The sequence below is a fragment of the Hesperophylax consimilis genome, chromosome 27 (assembly GCF_061612785.1).
Source record: "Hesperophylax consimilis isolate HC1 chromosome 27, BYU_Hcon_1.0, whole genome shotgun sequence".
Classification (NCBI taxonomy): domain Eukaryota; kingdom Metazoa; phylum Arthropoda; class Insecta; order Trichoptera; family Limnephilidae; genus Hesperophylax; species Hesperophylax consimilis.
The window spans coordinates 23,513,382-23,539,189 of NC_142862.1; the positions used below are offsets into that span (position 1 = coordinate 23,513,382).

The following is a 25,808-nucleotide window of genomic DNA, read 5'->3' on the forward strand; positions in this document are numbered from 1 at the left end:
TTTATGTTCTGTATCTTTTTTTTTTTAAATAAATTTAAAATAAATCAAATTTAATAATGTTATAATAATAATTAAGTTCTGCAAGTATTTCTGTTATTTTACAGTTTTTAATGTGACAGCTGTGTCGGCTTTTGAGGCCATTATAAAAACTTCTCATTATCTTCTGTATCTTGTTATGTTTCGCTTAGATTCTTATTCAATGACTAGCTTTTAAAATATACAATTCGTAGTACATTATTTTGATGTATCTCATAAGGTTTAGCCAGCGTTAACAATTTAGTGCCCGAAAATATATTTTTACGACTTGATTATAAAACATAGACTTTTCTCTACTTTGGGGACGTAAAAATTGGTACCTATATGCATTTTTCTGTTAATGTATTCTGTTTTTTAAGCGAGTACCTAAACGTATTAATTATTTGTGGGAATCCCCGAATATGTATTCGGTTTTCAAACAGACAATGTGTGGGTTGCCAATGTGTAAAAAAAAATAACTACTGCTGAGCAGTGCTGACGTAATCACTATCTCGACCCCCCCACCGCCCCATGTCATCAAAAATAAGCAAAGCAAAGACCCCCCTGCCCCCCCTATAGTGCTTACATAATAATTGAACGGCCCCTTTCTATAAATATAATATGCAATTATCAGATATGTAAACCTTCCGGAAGAAATTCTCTAAATGATAGTGAAAACCCTATCAAAATCCGTTCCGTAGTTTAGAAGAACTAAGCGCACAAACAGACAGACGCGGATAGCGACTTTATTTTATACTATTTTTCAATGATATATTACATCTTATTGAATTTCGGTTTTGTTTTCTTAATTAAACGAATGAATAACTAAACTTCCTGACATCCGAACGAGCTGAAACTCGGCAAATAGCTTTTGGCGACACTGAACACACTTGTTTCTCAGAATTTGGACGACATTATAAAAATTTACAGTAGTTAATATACGAAATAAATGTCGGTACCATCCTATCAGGATTTGACTCAAATGATAGTGTTATTATCTTTCAGTCTTGCATACTAATTGTTAAATATACATACATAAAATAGACACTGTTAATAGAGCATTTTATTTTTTTTTAAATGTACCAGTTAGATAATAATGAGATTTGAGTATATCAGCTTCCGGAAATTGTATCGGTTAGATAATAATTAGACTTGAGTATATCAGTTTCCGGAAATTGTATCGGTTAGATAATAATGAGACTTGAGTATATCAGTTTCCAGAAATTGTATCGGTTAGATAATAATGAGACTTGAGTATATCAGTTTCCGGAAATTGTATGGGTTAGATAATAATGAGACTTGAGTATATCAGTTTCCGAAAATTGTATCGGTTAGATAATAATTAGACTTGAGTATATCAGTTTCCGGAAATTGTATCGGTTAGATAATAATGAGACTTGAGTATATCAGTTTCCGGAAATTGTATGGGTTAGATAATAATGAGACTTGAGTATATCAGTTTCCGGAAATTGTATCGGTTAGATAATAATGAGACTTGAGTATATCAGTTTCCAGAAATTGTATCGGTTAGATATTAATGAGACTTGAGTATATCAGTTTCCGGAAATTGTATCGGTTAGATAATAATGGTACTTGAGTATATCAGTTTCCGGAAATTGTATCGGTTAGATTGTAAAGAGTTGTTGCGAGATCATTTTTTGTAATCTTTTCGTTTCTCGCAATCTCTGTCATAGATATTTAAATTTATTTCACGAGTGTGTGTTAAATTGTTATTTTCATCACAATGGTAGAATTTAACACGAGGGTAGGGTAAGTTGGACAAAATTATGCTAAATATTTTAATATTTTGGAACAATAACCAATTATGTTATACATTTTTATTGTGAGTTTGTGCCGTTATATTTGACAAAATCAACAGGTTGGCTCGCGCATTTCTACGCTTAAAAAAATAAAATTACTATTGCTATCCAAAAAAATCCATTTTTTATAAATTGGTTAAACAAACTATCATATCAAAACATCGTCTGTCGGATGTGAACACATATGCACCAATACGCACAATCTTTAGTTTGGGTTGCCACTAATTGCGCTAATATGCAATTATCAGATATGTAAACCTTCCGGAAGAAATTCTCTAAATGATAGTGAAAACCCTATCAAAATCCGTTCCGTAGTTTAGAAGAACTAAGCGCACAAACAGACAGACGCGGATAGCGACTTTATTTTATACTATTTTTCAATGATATATTACATCTTATTGAATTTCGGTTTTGTTTTCTTAATTAAACGAATGAATAACTAAACTTCCTGACATCCGAACGAGCTGAAACTCGGCAAATAGCTTTTGGCGACACTGAACACACTTGTTTCTCAGAATTTGGACGACATTATAAAAATTTACAGTAGTTAATATACGAAATAAATGTCGGTACCATCCTATCAGGATTTGACTCAAATGATAGTGTTATTATCTTTCAGTCTTGCATACTAATTGTTAAATATACATACATAAAATAGACACTGTTAATAGAGCATTTTATTTTTTTTTAAATGTACCAGTTAGATAATAATGAGATTTGAGTATATCAGCTTCCGGAAATTGTATCGGTTAGATAATAATTAGACTTGAGTATATCAGTTTCCGGAAATTGTATCGGTTAGATAATAATGAGACTTGAGTATATCAGTTTCCAGAAATTGTATCGGTTAGATAATAATGAGACTTGAGTATATCAGTTTCCGGAAATTGTATCGGTTAGATAATAATGAGACTTGAGTATGTATATCAGTTTCCGGAAATTGTATCGGTTAGATAATAATGAGACTTTAGTACATATATCAGTTTCAGGGTGTTTTTTAAATAAAATGTGCGCATTAAGCGTGTCCCTGTTTTCTGTATATTTTACCTACAATTTTTTTCTGAAGTTTCGATCTTTTGACTCCTAGGTCCCAGATAAGCCGATTTATTTGATTAACTGCCCAGTTAAGACTTTTTATATTTGCAAACAATGAAATTACAATACAAATAGACACGTAATTGTTTCACAAAATGAACCCAATATGTGACAAGTTACATACACTATTATGTTTCTTGTAAATTCTTATATCAAACGTTTTTCATGTATGACAAAGAGAGACGTTCAAAGAAAATGTGTTTATGAACGAAATATGACCGGGCAGCGTTTATGTACTTCGAAGTTGCGGCGAATACCATATTCTACATCACGGGTGTGAGTGTGATGACAAGATACGCGTATACACTAATAGCGAATACTGAACGCTGTATTGCATATCGCAGTACTGACGCACTGTAAATAAACTGAAGTTATTAGTCTATATGCGCCTTATTATTTTGTTTTTTTATTGAAATAATAAGTGATTGGGTGTATTTACAAATTAATTAACTCCTCGAGATCTGTTTTTGGCACCTCTCAAAACCATAGGAAAGAAACAAAAAAACAAAAAAGTGCCTTGATTGACGAACTTGTGCGATACTAACTGCAATAAATCTCAAGTTTGTCCACTGGACCTAGTTCAATTAAACCACGCGATTTGTCTTAATAGCATATCTTCACATTTTAATTCGTCTAAGTTTGCAAATAATGTTTGATCGATTTCACAAAAAGTCGTGAAAATTTAGCTTCATTTGGGCACGCGAACACGCCCACGATTAACTAATAAATTCTATCAGTTTATCTATGTCTTTAGTGTTTTGTAGCGTGACAAATGTTGCTAAAAACGCTTCATAATATTATTAATAAAATTAAATCAACATTGACATTATGAGAGAAGACAGAATTTATATTATGTATTACCATTAAAATTTTCCCGTTTTAGAAAAATGTCGTGTTTATAATTTTTGTAACCTTCATTTAATTTAACAATACTGCATTCTGAAACCTTCGCGTTTTAATTTATTGACATGTTCAAGCCAAAATGATCTTTAAAATTCTCTTGTATTAGGTACAATTTCGAAATGCGTTCGTTTTGACTGCAGTGGAATTAACTTGTTTACCGATGGAAACTTCTAGACGTTCAAGAGAAAATGGCATTTGTGGAAGGTTGCGATAAGGATGTTTTTATCGTCGTTTGAATTGTTGCTTGTGTGCTGCTATTCGAGACGCGCAGGCGCACGGATATAGTGTTGCCAGTTTAGTGAAATTGATTCTCCAGGTATTTATTTATTTAAACAAAACCTAAACTGAACTAATTAAAATATAATTTAATATAGATATTATAATATGATATATATTATTTTTATGATTTGCATATGCAAGGCGTGCTTATTTTTTTTAAATCTTCGTGTAAAATGATAATGTAATCTGAACCCTTTGACATCCGTAAATATGTGAATAAATATGTACTAGCTATCGTTTGGTTCTATGTAAAGAGCTCGTTTGAAGGCAATTTAACTGTAGTTTTTTTTAGTTCTTTTTCAGCCTTATTAATTTCTCAAGTGCCAAAATTACCCATTGAATACAAACGGTTACAAACAATTTTTATCCGTTGAGCGCCGGCGTATCCATGTGGTAATTTGACATAAATACTTGTGTTCGGGAAGGTATAAGCTCGAGGGAGATATTAGATCAAGGAAGCTCGGGTATGAGTAAAATCAATGGATTACATTATATATTTTAAAAATATGCTTGGATAAATTGAAGCTTTTCCTATCGTTTGGCTCAAGTATTAAATAAAATTGTTAATTACGAAAGTGCTGTCACATAGAAAAATGGGTGTATTATGAATTTTGGGATAAATTCATTAATATAATAATATAAAATAATTATTATGTTTATTCAGTGGACATCTTCAATTTATAACTATTTAGTTTTAAATTGAAGAGAAATCATCCTATAGAAAAGATTGTTATCAAGGCTGTTCAGTTATGAAATACTGTATAACTTTTTCTATTTATTCCTATGTTAAAACTCCCGAAAATGGCGTTAATAATTACAAATTATTAAATATGCGTTTATCTTTTGCCGGACTTAATTATTTTATCGATAGATCACTTTCACTACATTCAATAAACTTAAACCATATATACGGGTTATACTTATTATTCAGTTTCTCGAAAACTGATTAAAATTATATTTATAATATTAAAAATGTTATCAAATATCATGTTTTGAAATTTACTTTTGTTTGTTTCTTCTCATTTTTCTTTCTCTTTTATCCACTTGAGCGATCGCTTGCCACAATGTGCCAAATTTAAAGAACCTAAAAATGTGCAATAAACGATGAAATCTAGTTATGGCCATTGGCTTTAAACCGCAGTGAGCAGGTCATATGTGTTTTTCGTGGTAATGTTTTGAGGAATGATATTAATTAAATCGATAACCGAGCACCCATCGCTCGAATGGATTCATATGACTTATTTCATCGCCAAACAAACTGATTACATATTTTCCCATATTCGTGTATATTTCCAAGGCTGGCAACACCGCCATCAGGTGATGTGAAATAATAGTGAACAGCTGCGAGCTGGCAGTTTTGAAGCTACGTTTGCCACGATCGTACGCCTGTTTGGTTCCAGCGACCGAGTCCGCCATCTTACTTTTTCTTTAGTGATTTTCCAATCGCCAATAAACCGCCCGCTTTGAGACTACATTCTTTCTTTCTCGAAAGGATTAAATAACCCAAACCTTTTCTTATAAACCTCTAACAAGTTAACGCTTCGTTTTTTTTCTTTTCCGGAGCGCGTGTTCAGTGTTTTTTTGTTTAAAATGGCCATGATGATTTCTCAGATGCCGTTTAGTACCAGTAAGAGTAAAAACTTACAGACTGCATGTGGAATGATGGGGTAACTAATTAATTAATTGATATTATCGTCTTTAAAAATAATTAAACCACGTGAAAATTTATAAAATTCATCATCCTATGATTAAAAATGTGGCTGTGTTATATAAATATCCATATGTTTTTTTGATAAATCATTGTGAACGTGCCAAAAATATGCTTGAAGAAATTAAATCATTATTATTTTTGTAATAAACAATAATAACTTGATTTTATGGTATAACGCAGTGCATAATTATTGGTTCATTTTATTTTATTTCATTACTTTTTGTACAAACTTGGGTAGGTAATAATTTCATGTTACTGCAACAATGGTAGGTAGGTATCTTATTTAAATTGGAAACTTTTGCACAATTATTTAGCTAAATTGCACTGTTTTGCTATTTTGGTAAATGTGACTCATTATTCTACGTCTTTCCATAGCGTGATTTCTTATCATCATTTGTCGTAATCAGAATCAAATAATCGTCATTCCAGTTGAAGGTGTTTACAACAAAGAGAAGGTTCATAAATCCTTTGTAAAATAAAGAGTTGTTGCGAGATCATTTTTTGTAATCTTTTCGTTTCTCGCAATCTCTGTCGTAGATATTTAAATTTATTTCACCAGTGTGTGTTAAATTGTTATTTTCATCACAATGGTAGAATTTAACACGACGGTAGGGTAAGTTGGACAAAATTATGCTAAATATTTTAATATTTTGGAACAATAACCAATTATGTTATACATTTTTATTGTGAGTTTGTGCCGTTATATTTGACAAAATCAACAGGTTGGCTCGCGCATTACTACGCTTAAAAAAATAAAATTATTATTGCTATCCAAAAAAATCCATTTTTTATAAATTGGTTAAACAAACTATCATATCAAAACATCGTCTGTCGGATGTGAACACATATGCACATGCACCAATACGTACAATCTTTAGTTTGGGTTGCCACTAATTGCGCTACCTGTACAAAAATCATATTTTTATCACCACAACCCTATTTGCACAAATTTAAAAAAAAATAGATCGATATTAATCGACACAAGGAGCCACCCGGCTGTGAAAATTATATTGAATTAAATGCTATGGTTAAATAATGACAAATTACGTAGATTTGCGTCACTGGTCGCAACAACTGCGTCATGGTTAAACGAAAACGTCACAGGTTTACCATATTTCTGTTTGGCCATGGTCGAAATTGTAACATTTCTAATTTATTGTTGTTACACAAACCAATGCGACGTATCTTCTAGCTATCCTCTAACAAAGCGGAAACCTTGTAACAAATTAATATATTTGTTGTTTTCCAGCGTAGAATACGTTTCTTATACCTCCAGAGTAAATAGAAAAATTCTTTATGCACTACGTCGTGTAATATTTTAAATTGAGCCGCTATCAATAATAACCCTTACGTAGATGGCGATAAGGTTTAAATTCCCGCTTAACACCATCCGCCTGTTTTGATTTACGCAAGAAAAAAACATGGCCAAAAAGTGCCTTTTATTTTATTTTGTGCATGTTCGGGCATAATTTTTTTTTCGATCATCTTATAAATAACTTAATTTGCCACATTATACAATAAAATCATAACCGAAAATGGATTCGTAAGTAGGAGATTTTGAACTTTAAAGCAGTTTTCATAGGCCTTATACATTATTTTTTTCTGGGCTTATAAAAAGACTTATCTAAAAATTACTCAATTATTTGATAGGCCAAGATGTATTCTACTCGCAGTATTTAATTAAAGCATTTGAAATATTTCTAGGTGACCAAATTTTCAAACCAAAAACACATGATTTTGCATTACTACGTACGGCATCGCCTTAACAAATGTTTTTTTTGTCTTTTTATTTTACACTAGATACTTGCATAAAAAGGGTAAATATTTACCTAACGGCCACACTTTGGATTATTTATCCTGTATGACCGGGTTCTAACTTCACTTGACCTTCTTCTGAGATACCAAGTGGCAAAGTTTGTAAAAACGATTTCACATAATCTGTTTACCGATTTCTGTTTTTGATGTTTAATCTTGTGTAAAGTCTCTAAATTAACATATTTTATAAGAATATATTTAAATAAGACGTATAATTACCATTTTTGAACATACCTAAATGTACAGATATTATATTATTCATTGCATAGGGTCCTAACCAGTGACGGCTGCTGCTCACAAAAATGGGTGGGGCGCTAAAAATCTTGGACATAATATACACCTACTTGCTGTAAAAGAAAATAAATCTAATTACGAAAAAATTGTACCTATTTGTAGATTAGGTCGATCCTCCGTTGTCTCTTCTGGCAAAGACGTAGGTGATGTCGTTTTTTTAGGCACATTTCTCAAAGTTCTTTCCAAGTGCTGAGTACAAAACATTGTGAGTTTACCTTGACTAACTGCATTTATTTCTTAATGAAGGTTTAATTATTTTTTAAGTTGAAAAATACTTTTCGCTCTCTACCGACGTCACAGGTGTTGATTGTACACATATTTTTTTAAAACAATTTAACACACGAAAAAAGCATTTAATTAAATAGTTGTAAAATATTGACCCATTGGCATTTGTAAACAGTTCATTCCTATCCAAAAACATTGGCAGAAGATTGGGTCCAGGAAAATTGGTTCTGTATTCAGGAAAATTATCACCAAAGAGTAACCTAGCTACTGATAGGTGGTCTGTGAAATGAAATCCTGATAATATAACATCACACACTGCCTATAAGCAGAGGCGGTTCCTTGGTACGTGCATTTGTGCATTGCACTGCTTGTCTTCAATCTCCACATAACAAATTACAACGACATCTGTGCCCCAGTGATCGATGTAAAAAATTCGTAATTCCCGTCAGGTCATTATTTGAGCTATCTTCTAGTAAAAAATCCCACGCAAGAGCAAGCGGGCGTGCATACCCCGATATGCACAGAACCAACTTTTACCATACTACTAAAACAGCGTCGGGCGGTATCGAGACAGCCCGAAGTAGCCGAAACGGTGACATGAGCGAGACAGATTACACTCTTAACGTCAAATTACGTGTTAGAGCAGTGCAGATACATAACCCATCCGTGCATTATCGAAGTGCTTTGACGACGAGTGAATTTTGCATCACTTTGATCATGCGTAATCCAATGCGTTTGGAATGGATTCGCTTAGAAATACTAATGTTCAATGTTAACGCAACAACATTAACACATTGGAACTCGTTCGCGGTGAAATCAAACGGTTTCGCTATATTTTCAACGATGAATTGAGTGTCTTTTATTTTCAAGATAATTTTGTATTATTTAATCAGTTATTTTGCAAATATAACTTAGAAGATAGAATGAATTGCAGTAGGTGTTCCCATTCATTAATTTGCTCCACCTAAATTACAGACTAGGTACATTTTAAAAGTGAAATGCACTGCTGGTAATTACAGTCACGGGCCGCGTCTGCCTATAAGATTGAACCTCAAAATCAGAAAGTGTTATATAAACTATGAGAAATCGTCTTTGCAAACTTTCACACGATTTAAGATTAAGATGCGTATAAACTGGAGAAATTTATTGCAAGCCGAGCAACGGACTGTGGGACAGGATCGAAGCAACCGCAAGCGGTGTTTCGCGGCTCAACTTATCAGAATGGAACGAAGCAACTGCAAATGGCACGAAACTCCAAAATTCAGAATGTCCATACAGTCTTTACTGTCCAGTGTCTGTCAGTGCAATGCGTGCACGTACCTCTTCAAGTGGTATGCATACCACTAATTGGGAACCACTGCCATAGATAATATAAGTAAGGGAGATGAGCGTTGAATCATTACTAACTATTAAAAACGTAAGTGTTTCCAACATCGTAGAACCCACACTATTGAAAATAACATCTATGCACGGTGGCGCCTCGCCTTAGCTTTTAACTATGTACCAAAAGCATAACTTTCGTTGCATAGCCACTTTGATACTCTCTTCAGTTTGGTCGTAGCTCGGCGACAGTCGGCACGTTCTCACATCACACATCTCTGTTTGTGTACTACAGAGTTAAATAAATAATTTCACTTCCTGATAGGATAGGTCATAAAAATATTGAACATGGACATCGAGATAAATTTTATTGCCAAACAACTTGTGATTAAAATGATTTACATGGCTCCAACTCTTGATTATTATAATGGATAATTAAGTTTTTGGCAGACTGGCGACTTCCTTTCCTTCGATGGAATACTTTTAATTAAAGGGTAAATGTAACGAAGGAACCATGCACTAACGAAATTCATCGCATTGTATAAGGTTATTTCAGCACTTCCCTTGTGAAAGGTCACAAATTTGTCGGCTTCGTAATGATTAGGGAATAGACATAAGCCTCGTTATATCCCGACCGAGTGACATGCATTTCTGTATGTATTTCTGCTGGACAGATTCGTCCACACGTAAGGAAATGTACCTGTGTTGGCTCGGCTGTGTATAATGGATACTTGCTGCATTCGGTCTTCTGTTTTCCCTCCTCTGCCAGTTCCATGCCTCAACTGCTGTACAAACTAACATAATTTTTTTTAACGACTGCTGTATTCAGTTCTTCATTAATAAATTAATTTTTTAAATTAACATTTCGACGAGATGTACGTCCTACTGCCGTCCCACCCTAAATTTTTCCGACTTTACTTGCAATTTATAATGCGTTGTACATGCTCGTGGGTTAATTCCTCTTGCTCATTATGTCTAGTGGAAAATTCCCAGAGATCATTACTTTGTTTCTATCTTATCTATGCTTCAATGCTGTCAATAGGGGACAGAGGTGATAAGAGTTCTTATCGTTTATATTGACGTCATGATGACAATTCCAATTCACTGGCTGCCACGACTCGACATGTGTTAAATACGAATAAATTTCAATTCAGATAGAAGTGAGGTCAAGTTTCCCTTACTTTTGGGTCAAATTTGTTGATTAAACATTTTCAAATGCTAAATTATTTTTTTGAAGAATGATCAACTTTTTTGTCCTGTCATGTGCGTGTGCGAGCGAAAGGTATTATCTAAACTTAACACATTAGTTTTCTTTGTAATCGGTATTGATCACACTTATTGAGATTGTAATAATAATAATTGGATAATTTGTATAGCGTCGTTTTTTTTTTTTTTTTTTAATTATGATTACTGAAACAGAATGATAGAAACATGCATGTTTAATTCCAATCAAAATCGAAGCTATGTGCATGAGATGTTTTTAGTGACTAGATATGAACATCCAACTAGGTACTCTCGTTCCTTCTGCAGCCCTTCTTTTGTGCTAACAACAACACACTTGGTAAGAGCCATTGGAACTACGGCACTTCATTGAATGATTTGAGGCAAAAACACATTTCACTTTTTGTTTTCTCTTTCCCGAGAACCCACAACATCGCTCTAACCACATTTCAACCTTTAAAAATATATCCTACGAAGGTAACCGGTGATCTAATTGCCAATCGATTTAACTTAATTCAATTCAATTAGTTTATTCGTTTAAAAACATTACAAAATTACATTTTATTTAGTTTTTAAGTACATTTGTAAAATGGTATTACATAATAAGTAAGCGGTGTATCAACTATACCAGCATCAATAGAGCTTGCCTTTTAAAGGCAGCTTCACCTTCAGCTAAATATGTCGATATCCGAATTGATTCTGTTCAACGGCAAGACTGCTCCCCCCACCAGCATGACCTTTGGCAAGTTAGTCCTGCAGGCCGGGAGATAAAACAGTCTATGCTGTCGGTGACGGAGATAACCATCAGGAACATAAAGACTAATACTCTCCATGATAGTCGGATTTTCAAACCATCCACGAATCAGTTTGAAGAAGTGTGATACAATATGCACATCTCTTCTGACCCGTAGATGGTTCATACCGAGCATGCCCAAGAGAAAGTCAGTAGGATAGAGCCACGGGTAGTAGCTAGTAGCCATACTCCCTCAGGTAGAGGAATCTCACAAATTTAATTAAAAAAGAAATTTTATATTAAACTTAATAATATTATAATAGTTACACAGTATAATAAATAGATATACATATTGACTACACGCAAACTGTTATCAAATACATACTTAGCTTTGCAATCAGGAAACGGCTCATTCTAATAATGATTTATCTAAACACGTAGAGGGCATTCTATAAACATGCAAAGAACATGTCTATTAAGTGTCAAGGAATACTCACTCATGGAAAATGATAATAGCTAGTTAGTGTGTTATTTGATAACCATTGACCTTAAACATTATATTAATGATATGAGAGGTTTTTTTTTGTATGGATCATCGAACTCGACGATTAATAGATTTTTTTTAAATGTGAATACCGCACAAGCTCCCAAATGTCTGGAGCCAGTGAGACTATGGCATGCCCAATTGGGGTATTTTGTGATGCTGAAGGTAGCGGGGAGCGGAAGTATACGTGCGGCACTTTCCAAATTTCAGTATCTATCGCCCTTGTGAAGGGTGTTTGGTGACCAGTTCTGAATAGCCGTAATAACATCCCAACCTTCCTCATGCCTCAGTCACACTGGCTCCAAACAGATTGGACTCTAGTGGGGTGTTCATATTAAAAATGAATAATAGTTATTATTTTTTACATTACCTCCTCAGGGCTCTGAGAAAAATAATTTCCCTCAAAGCCTGCGTCATCTTTGGGTATGCATAAGGAGGGTCTTTTTTCTTGTTTAGTTGGCTGTATATTATGGCTAACCACCATGTATTTATCTGCCACAAACCGGTTCACACCACTCTGATAAGGCACTCCACAAATAGAACACTATCATTAGTCATTAGCTAAGTGAATTGTGGAAAACATTTGGTCAAGGGAGTCAGATAACATTTAGTGGGATGTGTCACAAGCAATTTGATGGTTAGATCCAGAGAAAGGTCACTACCACTCTGTCATAATATAATATTATATACCTCATGGTATTTGATTAGGGAACATTATTTAGTTTTATTACTATAGAAAAAGTGTAGTTGAAACAGTGCGCTGTCCCTATTTAACATGTTGCTACTTTAACTTATAGTTAAAAGTTCAAATGAATGTATAAAAGAAAGAGGAAATTTAAAAGAGCTACACTCGAGTGTTCATATCTCTGGTTGGGATAGAGATAATAAATCTGAATTATTATATTGTCTGTATTAGTATTACTTTGATGCAAGCGTTGACATCCAAATTGATTGACCAGCCTATCGGAGAAAGGGGAACACACCAAGTGGGGAGGCGGCATAAATGAATCTGATTACACAGGCAACTCACATTGTTATAATCACTATTCAGTCCTCGAAAATGATATCTCCTTGCAAATTGCTAGTCCTTTTTACAATGGTGCCCAAATTTGCTGGCTGCATAAAATACATAAAAATCGGTTAAACAAAATAGTTCGAGCTTGTTTCCAAAATTTAATATTTTGCTAAGACAATTTTACAAATGTGTTACAGTTTAGAAAAAAACTTACTCATTTTTAGCGTTACTTAAAAATTAACATTCAGATGTTGCAAAGAAAACTCCCACAGTAGACTGCGTTGCAAACCGTTGTCTTACTTTAGTGAACTTTACTTTTCTGCGTAGGGTCTGTTTATTTCGACACGCTTACTTTGGTGGTCAACGTACGACTAATGTCGTAGTTTATTCAAAGCATTTTTGAACCCTCCCGGTGTCCAAAATATGATCTCGTGGGTTGGCTCCAGCTCGTCTAAGTCATACCCAGATTTTATGTTAAGGCAAGTCTATTAAATTGAATGTCTACGGATACAAGTCTTTTAAAATTTTGTTGCTATGAATTTGCCATAATTGCATTATTGCTTGATTCTATTTCCATGCACAATCTCTAAAGGGATTGCTTGCAAGACTTCAGTATTAGCATTGAAACAATTTATATTATGTGGAACAGTTACGCCATGATTGTGTCTTGATCCTCAGCATTAGAAATGCTTGAAAAATACCAAATGATTTAATTATTAGTTATTTCATTGAAATTTTTTCTATCTAATCATTCTATCGTCTCATCGTAGCTCCTGTTGTAATGAATTACTGCGAATGTTCCTACATTAAAAAGTATAATTGTGTGAATTATTACTGTTGTTTCTCCGGGGTCTCTCACAAACTCTCTTTATTAAATAAAACTCCGGTTTTAATAAAAAACTTGTACTTTTAATGTGATAGGTTGACAATGAGCTCTGATATCTTAATTAGCATAATGAGGTTCCCCTCGGTCTCTACTATCCATGAACCTTATAGACTTATCTGGTGCCATTTATGGGTGAGCTCATACACTAATATCAAGGATATCACAATTACCTTAGCAAATAGGTGTTGAACCATTATTAGTATCAATCACAACGCGTGTCACCGACATGGTTCACCCATACCACTGCAAATGGCATCTATATGATATTCAGTCCCATTTGGTGATAGTTGGGCGACAGTCATCATGCTTCCATGCCTTTGTTTGTATTATCTGCGGGGTGTTGTAAGAGATTGAATTTGTGTTGGTTGTTGCAGTGGTGCCATGCAGAAGCAGCAGCTGCAGTCAGGTCTGTCGGGTGTAGGCAGCAAGCGCTCCGCCGCCAGCGCGGGGGCCGCCGAGTGCTTCCAGGTGTGCCTGGGTGCCGGGCCTCTGTGGTGGTCCTGATGTCCCTGCCGTACCTTCGGCGCCGCCTCCGCTCTTCCCCTGTAAGTATACGACAAGCAGTCACCACAAGCAGGTGGCCCTGCAGTCAGGTCTGTCGGGTGTAGGCAGCAAGCGCTCCGCCGCCAGCGCGGGGGCCGCCGAGTGCTTCCAGGTGTGCCTGGGTGCCGGGCCTCTGTGGTGGTCCTGATGTCCCTGCCGTACCTTCGGCGCCGCCTCCGCTCTTCCCCTGTAAGTATACGACAAGCAGTCACCACAAGCAGGTGGCCCTGCAGTCAGGTCTGTCGGGTGTAGGCAGCAAGCGCTCCGCCGCCAGCGCGGGGGCCGCCGAGTGCTTCCAGGTGTGCCTGGGTGCCGGGCCTCTGTGGTGGTCCTGATGTCCCTGCCGTACCTTCGGCGCCGCCTCCGCTCTTCCCCTGTAAGTATACCACAACCGAGAGACCGCCAGACTTCAGTCACCACATGCATCACCACGGCTTTATTAGGGAAACAAATCTAGCCAGAACAGAAACTTCTCATAATACACTCGATTGTCAGATGAATATATGCAGAGCCGTTTGAAAATTACCATGATGAGTTTTGCTCAAATATCCATCCAAAAACCATGATTCTGATCGTTTTCTCTTTACCAGATAATTAACCTTATTATTAAAATATATTTCATGTTTATATGGTAACTCATTTCCCCATAATAACTAAGTTTAACTAAAAAAAAAACCTCGGTAAATAATATTTGTACAAATATGTAAACGGGTTTTTTTTTTTATTTCTACATAATTTTGAATACATACTCTACATGAAAAACAACAGTCAAAAGATGTTTTTAAAGAAATTATGACCTTACCTTTGATATTCAACTCAAATATTTTCATTTTTATGATGCCGTTTTACAAAAACTAATTTTGACATTCAGAAACAATTTATTTTGTTAGCTGTCAAAGAGGCAGGCTGCATTTGTGAAATAAAAAATAGAATCTACTGTTACATGCGCAACCGATTCTGATTTTGTCCTCTAAACAGTTTTCAAAGCAAAAAGGTTAAAATCGCATGGAAAAATATTAGAACGGTCTCTGAAGTACTGTCGGCAAGTTCGCCCATTAAAAAAAGGTCTTCACAGCACGATCAGCACATCAGTCATTAACCTTCCCCATACCCAGTTTGAAAACTTTCTTCAAGCCCCAAGATGTAATCAGCGTTACCATTGAACACTGACTCTAACTACTAAAGTGTATATTAATGAATTGTTGTTTTATTGTTTTAGGGGATGTATCGTCCCTGTCATCTTTTGATGACTCTCCCTCTCCCCCCTCCCCATCCACTCCAACCACCCTCCTGTCCCCACTGTCGGACTCGCAAGACGCCAGCCGCTATCGTGAAGAGGTAAGCAGATACACTTCAATATAACTAACTAAGGCCCAGCTGTTTTGTACAAATTCAAATGTAACACAGTCATCGAATGGCATTTCAATGGAATTAAATGCCGATTCTAAGTGCGTTGGAGCTTTCTATCAAATTGTAAATAAGCTGACAAACTTAACAACATGATATGTGGTTTCTGCTGATCACAATTTGTTCAAAAGCTGAAATGCCTTTCATGGTGCTGGATGTCCATTTGATGACATTGTCACATGATGAATTTCTGCGAAACAACTGGGCCTAACTAACTGTGGTGATTGCTCGTTTTGTGATGAACTGGATCACTGAGTAAATAGGTAGTCATATAATACTCTTCTGGGGATATATTATAAGTTGTGATTATTCGCGCTGCAATACAAGTTGCTCTCTCTGAAGGTAATGTAAAAGACGTGAGACAAAGCAGACGGGCCCATTTATACGTCTGCATAATCACCCTATCTCCTACATGAATGTTTCTTTCATACTTTAGACCTACGGGGGTAGACAAGGATTACATCGTCTCACGCACACTTTCTGTTATTCAGACTCGTGTTTTCTAACATACATTTTTATATAATAGGGGAGTATTTGTGCAACTTGGTCAAGCGCCTAGAAACTTCAACGAGAATTGTTATATTTATAAGGAGAACACGAGAATGCGCTGTAGTTGTTTGTATGCATAGATCTAGGGTGCTTATTTGCACTAAATTGACATAAAGGTACTCGACAAGTATGTCATTCGGAAACACAATGCAGGAAGCTTTTCTTAGAGTGCTAGCTAGATTAAATTATCACGGCCAATAGTAATCACTTCACTTGTTTTTGGGGTTTCCAACTAACACTGGACATTGACAATAATTCTAGAGACAGACCAAAACTTCTGTAACCAAGTGGGTCTTCTGACGACCTACGGGCTTTTAAACTATAGAAATCCCAATTATTCAGTCAATTATTAACGGTAACTTATGTATTTGCGCAGGAATACGTAAAATACTAAAATGATACGTCAAGTATTTAAGCTAATATAAGGAGGATAGTAATTTTGGGTACTGCCGCACTTGGCTGCGGGATAGTTCATGACAATAACTATGTTTTACTTGCCACTACGTATCGGATAGGGTTAATTTAGCAATTTATAAAACTTTAACCAGCTATTCCTTAGCCCATTTGGAGTAAAAAATGTCATGGGCATTTTGCTGTCCGGTAACATTTTTTTTTAATAAAAAATTTACCATTCATATTTTCACCACATGTCACCAATGTTTTATCCTTTGTCAAAGTTTGAAAACCCATCTGGCAATATTTTATTCAAGTTTCGTTACGTTACGTACGTACCTATATTGGCGCGCTTTTACAATCACAACGAAATGGCATGCCACCATTCGTCTCATTTTTGACTATTATTATTTAGTGTACACACTTGCTAATAACAGCTGTTGAACACGAGAAACAATGCCAATGACAGTGACGGAGTGTGGATTTATATATTTATTTTTCGTTTTTAATTGAAAAAAATGTTACCGAACAGCAAAGTGCCCATAACATTTTTTACTCCAAATGTGCTAAGGAATAGCTGGTTAAAGTTTGTCGGGTACGTGCCGATACACCCTGTATATTCAGTGGTAGTTTTATTTAAGGAGAGAAGACCCGTCTTGACCCACCCAAGCGTTCAAGTCCTCCATGACAACACAAGCAACATTTTCCGCTTACTGTGGTGGTAGTAGGAGATTTTCAAATATTGTCATAACCATGGAATGTTCTTTCTTTAAAAAAAAAATTATAATAATTATAATATTATTACATTTGTAATCATAAATCCGCCCGCCTGGCCCATGTGACTGAATTCAAAACGCACTTATGGACACAAATTCCCATGGAATATTCATGTGAACAATATTCTTTCTCGTAGAGTGAGAGGTGCTTACGCATACCTCGTAATTCTAGAGTCAAAAATCTCGTATTTTGTCATGCACATTGTATATTGCACTATATATGTGCAATCTGAGCATTTATAAAGTTCACCAGGTGTCACTTTCATAATGTTATATTATTTATGTGCGCCTCAGATGAAAGCGAAATACAATAAAAAAATAAATTACTATTCGATGTTCAAAACATTTTTCTCAATTATTGTTAAAACAGTAAGAATTGAATAAACTTTGATGTGTACAAAGACTTAAATAAATTTAGTAAGCAAACAAGATAAAGAGATGTGGCTTATCCAAGCCGAGAGACAGAGACAGGAGTGCTAGTGTGTGGCTACAGAAAGATAAGGGCATATTAATGGTGTTCCAGGTCATCACTAAGATCTGTGCCCTCAAGGATGTGAAGCCTGTCAAGATTGACTTCAACATCTTCCTCACGGAGACCACCCATAGCGTTTGGAAGACTGTAAGTATAACCCTCCTTAATTGATGCTTTTTCTCCCTCGCAAACTAGCGCACTGAAAACTACCAATTGCCTATTACACTTTGAAAATAAAATGAAAGTAAACGAAATAAATAAAAATAAAATGGAATTAAATTTTTTTCTTTATAGCAACGTCCTTTAACTTCGATCTCAATATAATTTATTATAGTACAATCAGATGTGAGGTTATGCTTCACTCATAAATCTAAGGAAAAATAGCATAACTTGTTATTTCAATGATTCTCTTTTCTATCAAATGTACAATGAATTGTCTTAGAAAAAAAAATAACGAGAATAATATTCTTAAAATATTATCATCTCCTCTGGTAAAGTATACAGGGTGCGGCAGAGAGGACGGACGTTTTTGAGATGGGTAGTACTCTCCGTCTACGAGAGAGGTGGGAGGGGTGCCGTGAGTTTCGTCTCCACTTCAACATTCATCGGAATAGAGCTGTTCCCTCTCGAAACACCATCCTTCGTTGGGTTGAATCACTTCGCAGGCGTGATGAACTGATCAACAGAAGACCAAGAGGAGCTCCGCGAACAGTTCGAACTCCTGAAAATGGGGACACGGGGACACCTCAAGGCTAGAGTAGACGAGAACAAGCCCCGAACTCTGGACGAATTGAAGAACGCAATTCGCGTGGAAGTCGCCCAAGTTTTCCAAGTGATTTTCTACACTTGACTGTCTCAAATGCTATTTCCTCGCGAACCTGATTCCACCAATAAATTTGTTTTTGAGTAAAAATTAACTATTTTATGATTTTTTTAAAACCGTCCGTCCTCTCTGCCGCACCCTGTATAACACATACTAATTTCTAAACACCTAGTAAAAAAATACCTTTAACTTCCATATGGGTAATGTCATTGGGCTTTTAATGTTGGTTGCTCGCTCCATAGGATAATAACATATTCAAATATTATACTTGCCAACATATTTATTTAATCTGTAAACAAGTGATTCTTGTTGTGTTTGTTCGTCATATTACTATATTTATTTATATTCAATGTGATTAACGCTTATTTAACTTTATGAAAATAAATATCTTTACATTTCATTGTTTAACTTTTGTATAAATCAGAAAAATCATTTCTCTTAATATAAGTAGCTAGTATTCTTCTACCTATTAATTTAAATCACGATTAAGGAGAAAGGGGCCTTTTTTGTCCGGAGTTCTGTAGCCATTATTTCAAAAAGTCTGCTATTCTGGGGAAACCACTTACGGTTAATATACATATACAATTTTTTATAAATATATCAGCTGGTAAGACATTATAATTTACAAAAACATCATTTTGCAAAATGCAAGATGTTACGAAAATAGACTCAGCTGGTGCATGCCCGACCGGCGCACAAATGAACGCCTGGCACATTACGGAGGTATTAGGATTTCCAAAGGTTAAACTGTATAATATACATGTTCATATATTAATATATGAATACAGAGGATCCTATAAATTACACATTATAATTTGTATATTGTACTAAAAACATGTTGTTTCACAGAATTTGAAGAATCCACTACATTTGGAAGTTTAAACTCAAATTCCATGAAAGTTCTTTTTTTTTATTATATTTACTCCACACAGGAGGCCCTGAAGAAAATAATGTCCCTAGGGCCTATGTCATCTTTGGGGGTGCTGTGTGGAGGGTCTTTTTGTGGAGAGTTCTGTTTTATTTGACGTGTGTCGGGTTTTTCTGAGTACTTGGATAATAACAGAACTTGAATACGATTTTCACAGAAGTTGAATATCGGCAAGATTGCCCTCCCCACCGGCAGAACCATTGTGCAAGTTAGTCCCATAGCTGCTGTCGGTGACTGAGATAACCATCGGGAACATGGAAACTAATGCTCTCCAAGATAGCTGAATTTTGAAATATAACAAATAAACCACAAATTAGTTTGAGGAAATGTGTTACTGACTGTAGTGCAGAAATGAATAGTTTCTTCTGGCACTCGCTACAAAAGCTACATTTACTTAAGTGTGTGACTATTCTGCTGCAGGTGTTGGAAGACAAGTCCCTGTACATGACAGTCCCGCCGGTGCTCAGCAACGGCTCCAAGGAGTCCTTCATCACTCTGCTGGAGTTTGCTGAGGAGCGTCTTGGCTGCGCTAGGTAACTACAAATCATAAATAGTCCCTGTAGACCCATGTCTATCCTGTTAATGAGTCCTTTTAAAGACTGAATGGGTCTTTAGCAATTTTCACGTTGATACTAAATAAATAAATTAAGCTACATACTACATCCCTTACATTATATCAAAAATAGTGGAGAGACAACAAATATATACATACAGAGAAACATATTGTTAAATTTTCATTATCCTGACGAAGAAGCCATTAGCTTTTTTTGAAACATGTAGATTATATTGATGAAAAGTATTTAATTTATATATAATATAACATGTTGTTTGTGTGTGTTTGCAGGTGCGTGCTGTGCATCCCAAAGTACCGCAGCGACCGCGCCGCGCTCCTACGCACCTTCATGTTCATGGGCTTCCAGCTCCTGGGTCCCGGGGCCCCCGAGCTGGCCTGCCCTGAGGGTGCTGACCACCAGGATTACCTCTACATGGTGTACGTCATGGAGTGAGCCATTCCCTTCCTTCCTTTCCTCACAAATACATAGGAATACCAACCCTTCATTTACCTGCGGAGGCTGTATACAAAATATTAAAACAACAAAAAAACATTAAACAAAAATATTAAAAACATAAAAAAAAATATGATAAAATTTTATAAAATACAAAAAAATTATATTACATTGCATATTAATTACAATATTTTACAAGTATTTTATTGTCACCAATGTGCGTCTGTATTTCATATTATTATTTTTTCCATTATTCTTTATTTAGTATGAACGTGGACAGTATCTTGTGGTGAAGTGGTTATCTTGATACTTAGTCATTTTGATATGGGATTTATTCTTTTTTAAATTTATTAGAATTTGTGTATCATGTAAAAGTGTGTAATTTTTTGTTGACAAATAAAATCAATTATTTACAAGGTGATTTTTTTTTTTAAATTAGCATTTCTCCTAAGGAATATGTTTAATGACTAATTATGTGCGTTGCGAAAGATCCAACTGTTTTCGGTGCCGCCGCGTTAGATAACTCATTTTTCCACCTGAATAATTACATCTGTGATTTTTTTCCCCATAATCTTTTTTCAATTCATTCCTTAATTAATTTTCATTTTGAATTATTGTAAAATTTACAAATTTGTTTGTTTTTTTATTATAAATAAAGTAGCTATATTTTTAAATGTCAACATTTTTTTAAATATTGCAAGGTGGATTATTATATATTCTTAGTTCGTAGATTTCTTTTTTTTAGGCGTAAAACATAATATAAACATGGCTTCTTTTCAATAAAATTGCAACATAATTTTATAAGAACTTTTTACTACTAGATTCAGACAATCTCTAAGGGAGAAATTATAAATAGTAACTGATGATTAATTAAATGATTCATATATCCATTACTTTGTACATTTTTAAAGTCGAGGAACTATTAATTTGGAATAATCATTAAGGAGTAGTTTGTTAGAAGTTATTTAAACCTATTTAATACACCCACCACATATTGAAGTTCGTGTTTTGTATCACAGTTTTAACTTGAAACTCCACTGTGACGAGATTCACCTTTGAAATTAATATCACCACACGCTAAACTGTCAATTACATTATAATTTGAATTTATAAATAAAAAAATATGAAAAATAACCTGGTACCGTTTATTTACAAAAAAACAAATTCAATAACAAGTTAGTTAAGGCGATGCACTACGTCGTGTAATATTTTAAATTGAGCCGCTATCAATAACAAGCCTTACGTAGATGGCGATAAGGTTTAAATTCCCGCTTAACTTGCAAGAAAAAAACATGGCCAAAAAGTGCATTTTATTTTATTTTGTGGATGTTCAGGCATAAATATTTAATTTTTTTTCAATCATTTTATAAATAACTTAATTTGCCACATTATACAATAAAATCATAACCGAAAATGGGTTCGTAAGTAGGAGATTTTGAACTTTAAAGCAGTTTTCATAGGCCTTTACATTATTTTTTTCTGGGCTTATAAAAGACTTATCTAAAAAATACTCGATTATTTCAAAGGCCAAGATGTATTCTACTCTCAGTATTTAATTAAAGCATCTGAAACATTTCTAGGCGACCAAATTTTCAAACCAAAAACACATGATTTTGCATTACTACGTATGGCATCGCCTTAAATATGTTTCCCTTCCACATTGAAGAAAGGCTCTCAAATTCCAATATTGAAAATGACAATTGAAATAATTTTCTGTTTAAAATATTGTAGGTATTTTATTACCTGTTTGAATCCAACGAATCAGTTCCAATTTTGAAAAATGACACTCAAAGCAAATTTAAGTTCACTGAACCAGAGTTAAGCAGGGTGCACCTGCTGATTGACAACCAAAATTAGTATTTTTTTGTTTTAGTACTTGAATACATAATCCTGAAGAGGTAATATTTGTAAAAAATCATGATTTTTGACATCCTACTCTATCTTGTGGGGGCAAATTCAAAATACAACAGGAGGACCACATTATTATTGACGGACAACCTACCTTCCTTTCTTGTTGGACGTTAGTGTCCATCAGGGTAGATTTGTAATTGAAGATTGTGGTGAAAAGCGTGTGCTTATAATTAGTATCAGCTGCGCTCGTCTCGCAAATATCGAGAGCGCAAAACAAAGTGTTATGGGTACGTGTGGATCTCATTGGTATGATGAGAATTTATGCGTGCCTATACCGCTCACCAAACCTTGCCGAATCAGACACTGTTGAGCTGTTTAAATACTTGAGTGAAACTGTAGATATTCTCTTGCTCCGTTACCCATCGGCCGAGTTTGTAATCCTGGGGAACTTCAATGTTCATAATGAACAATGGCTGAAGTTCTCGGGCCCAACGAACTCTGCCGGTAGATCAGCGGAATCCTTTGCTCTTATCCATGGACTAAGCCAACTCATAGAATCTCCGACCAGAATACCAGACATCCCATCACATCGAGCCAACCTACTCGATCTGTTTCTCACTAGTGAGCCACTCGGGTACAGAGTAGAGGTGACAGCGCCCTTAGGATCCTCTGACCACTGCCTGATTACCACCTCTGTCCCATCCTCCATGAACCGTCAACCTGACAAACATGTAAAGAGGAAGGTATGGCACTACAGGGCAGCAAAATGGGACGGCATGCGGTCTTTCTTCGGCGCCTTTCCTTGGAGTACTGTATGCTTTAGCTCCGAGGACCCATCAATTTGTGCACGCGAGGTAGGAGAAGTAATCACATCAACAATGGGTTGCTACATTCCCTTCTCCGTCAAATCCTCTGGAGCGGGCACAAAACCGTGGTTTGACCATCGCTGTGCTGAAGCTGTCAGACTCAAAAATACGGCTTTTAATGCACTCAGGAAGATTAGCTCCATAAATAACCTTTCGGAATACCGAAAACGGGCAAGGGATTGTAAGAGAGTTCTAAATAGAGCGATCACGACCAGAGAATTGCAAAAAAGCTCGCTGACTGCCCCACTGGTAGCCATGCTTTCTGGTCACTCGCTAGCTCGATCGGAAGAAATTTCTGCAGAACCACTTTCCCACCTCTGACCAAGCCTGATGGTTGGCTGGCTAACTCGGCCCGCGAGAAAGCTGAATTATTAGGCAAAATTTTCGCGGAAAACTCAACTCTTCAAGATAACGGAGAGACTTCCCCCTCCATTCCGCACTGCGGTTTTCAAATGGAGGAACCGAAGATCCGGAACAGAGAGGTTTTCCGAGTCTTGAACGAGCTGAAAGTCGACAAAGCCAGTGGGCCGGACGGAATACCTGCCTTGGTCCTCAAGAGGTGTTCTGCAGAAATGACTACAGTGCTCGCGAAATTATTCAGGCTCTCTCAAAGGTGGAAAGGTGCCAGATCTTTGGAAAAAGGCAATCGTCCACCCAATCCCAAAAAAGGGGGACCGCTCCGACCCTTCTAACTACCGCCCCATAGCCATCATTTCCATACTCTCGAAGGTATTAGAAAGGGTGGTTAACAACAAATTGCTCACATATCTCGAGAATAACAATATCCTAAGCGATCGGCAATATGGATTTCGTCAAAACCGATCGTGTGGCGATCTACTCGGATATGTGACGCATATTTGGGGGCGGTACATGGAGCGTTTTGGTGAAACTCAAACCGTTGGGTTGGATATCTCCAAAGCCTTTGACAGAGTCTGGCACCGGACACTTATCGGGAAGTTACCATCGTATGGGATCCACCCAACCCTGCATAGTTGGATTGCGGACTTTCTGAGGGGAAGAACAATTCAAACCGTGGTTGACGGCTCTTCTTCCTCACCGCACCAAATCAATGCGGGGGTGCCGCAAGGTTCTGTGCTGTCTCCGACGCTGTTTTTATTGCACATCAACGATCTCGTTGAATGTGCACCAATTCACTGCTACGCTGATGACAGCACCGTTCACGAGGGTTATCTCTTTGATAGGCCCCCTTCCACCTATGATGTCCGAACAGCTCGGGAAGTTTTGAAGCAAAAAATTGACCACCACCTCGAGATGGTTCGTGCCTGGGGTAAGGCCAACTTGGTCAGTTTCAACGTCTCAAAAACCCAAGCGTGTCTGATTTCGGCAAAGAGGGAGATCAATGACTGTCTGGTGCAATTTGATGGGAGCACTCTCCCCAATAAAGACTCCATTGAAATGCTTGGAGTTACTATATCAGACCAGCTCAAGTATCGGGGATCCATAGAAGCCCGAGTAAATCAGGCCTCCAAAAAGTTGGGCGTCTTGTACAGGGCTAGGAGATTCTTCAACAGTGACCAGCTGCTGACCCTGTACAAGTCTCAAGTCCGCCCAACTATTGAATTTGGGAGCCACCTTTGGGCTGGTGCCCCAAAATACTTAATAAACCTGCTTGAATCTGTGCAAAGGAGAGCGATCCGTCTGATTGACAATCCGTTGTTAACAGACCGATTGCCTTCTCTAATGCATAGACGCAATGTAGGCATGCTGTGTCTGTTCTACAGGTATTTCAATGGAGCCTGCTCCAAGGAGCTAGCAGCATTGATTCCTGATGCACCGGTGCATGTGCGCGAAACTCGACGGACACGAGCTGAACACCCGTTCACGGTTGACGTTGGCTTCATGAGAACGGGCCGTTTTTACGACTCGTTTTTGTGTCAGTCGGCTCGTATGTGGAACGAGCTACCGGCATCTGTTTTTCCTCCCTCCTATAATCCGAGCCTCTTCAAGGCCCGCATTAACAAATCCCTTCCTACAGCCCCTACCTTATTCCGCCTCACAACGCCGCCCAACCGGGTGGTGACATAGTTTCCCTGTCACCACCCGGTCACCACACTGCACAGGCAGGGACACTCTTGTGAGGTATCACATAAAAAAAAAAAAAGTACAAAATATACCAGGAGCATAATAAATCCTGAAGAGGTAAGGTAATTTTTTTTAATTGCCGAGTATCGCTAAATACTCCATAAAATTAATATATTGTCCATGGGAGCATAGAGCATTCACAGCAAGCTGGAGTAAGCCAGTGGTGTGTGGACTCCTCACCTATTTGTAAATATGCTTGGAACTTATCTGAGGT

The 25,808-nt window shown here is 36.4% G+C and overlaps 1 protein-coding gene across 1 annotated transcript in view; it reads left to right on the top strand.

Annotated features, from left to right (window-relative positions):
• Positions 1-21,908, top strand: part of Oda (Ornithine decarboxylase antizyme) — a 34,647-nt gene extending 12,739 nt beyond the window's left edge. Inside the window, exons 3-9 of the mRNA XM_089648341.1 lie at positions 14,251-14,373; positions 14,441-14,531; positions 14,672-14,795; positions 15,639-15,757; positions 18,068-18,163; positions 20,188-20,300; positions 20,612-21,908. Of these exons, the coding sequence (XP_089504467.1) occupies positions 14,251-14,373; positions 14,441-14,531; positions 14,672-14,795; positions 15,639-15,757; positions 18,068-18,163; positions 20,188-20,300; positions 20,612-20,774 (829 nt within the window). The 3' untranslated portion in view covers positions 20,775-21,908. The remainder of the gene's footprint in view (positions 1-14,250; positions 14,374-14,440; positions 14,532-14,671; positions 14,796-15,638; positions 15,758-18,067; positions 18,164-20,187; positions 20,301-20,611) is intronic.
• Positions 21,909-25,808: the final 3,900 nt, after the last annotated feature.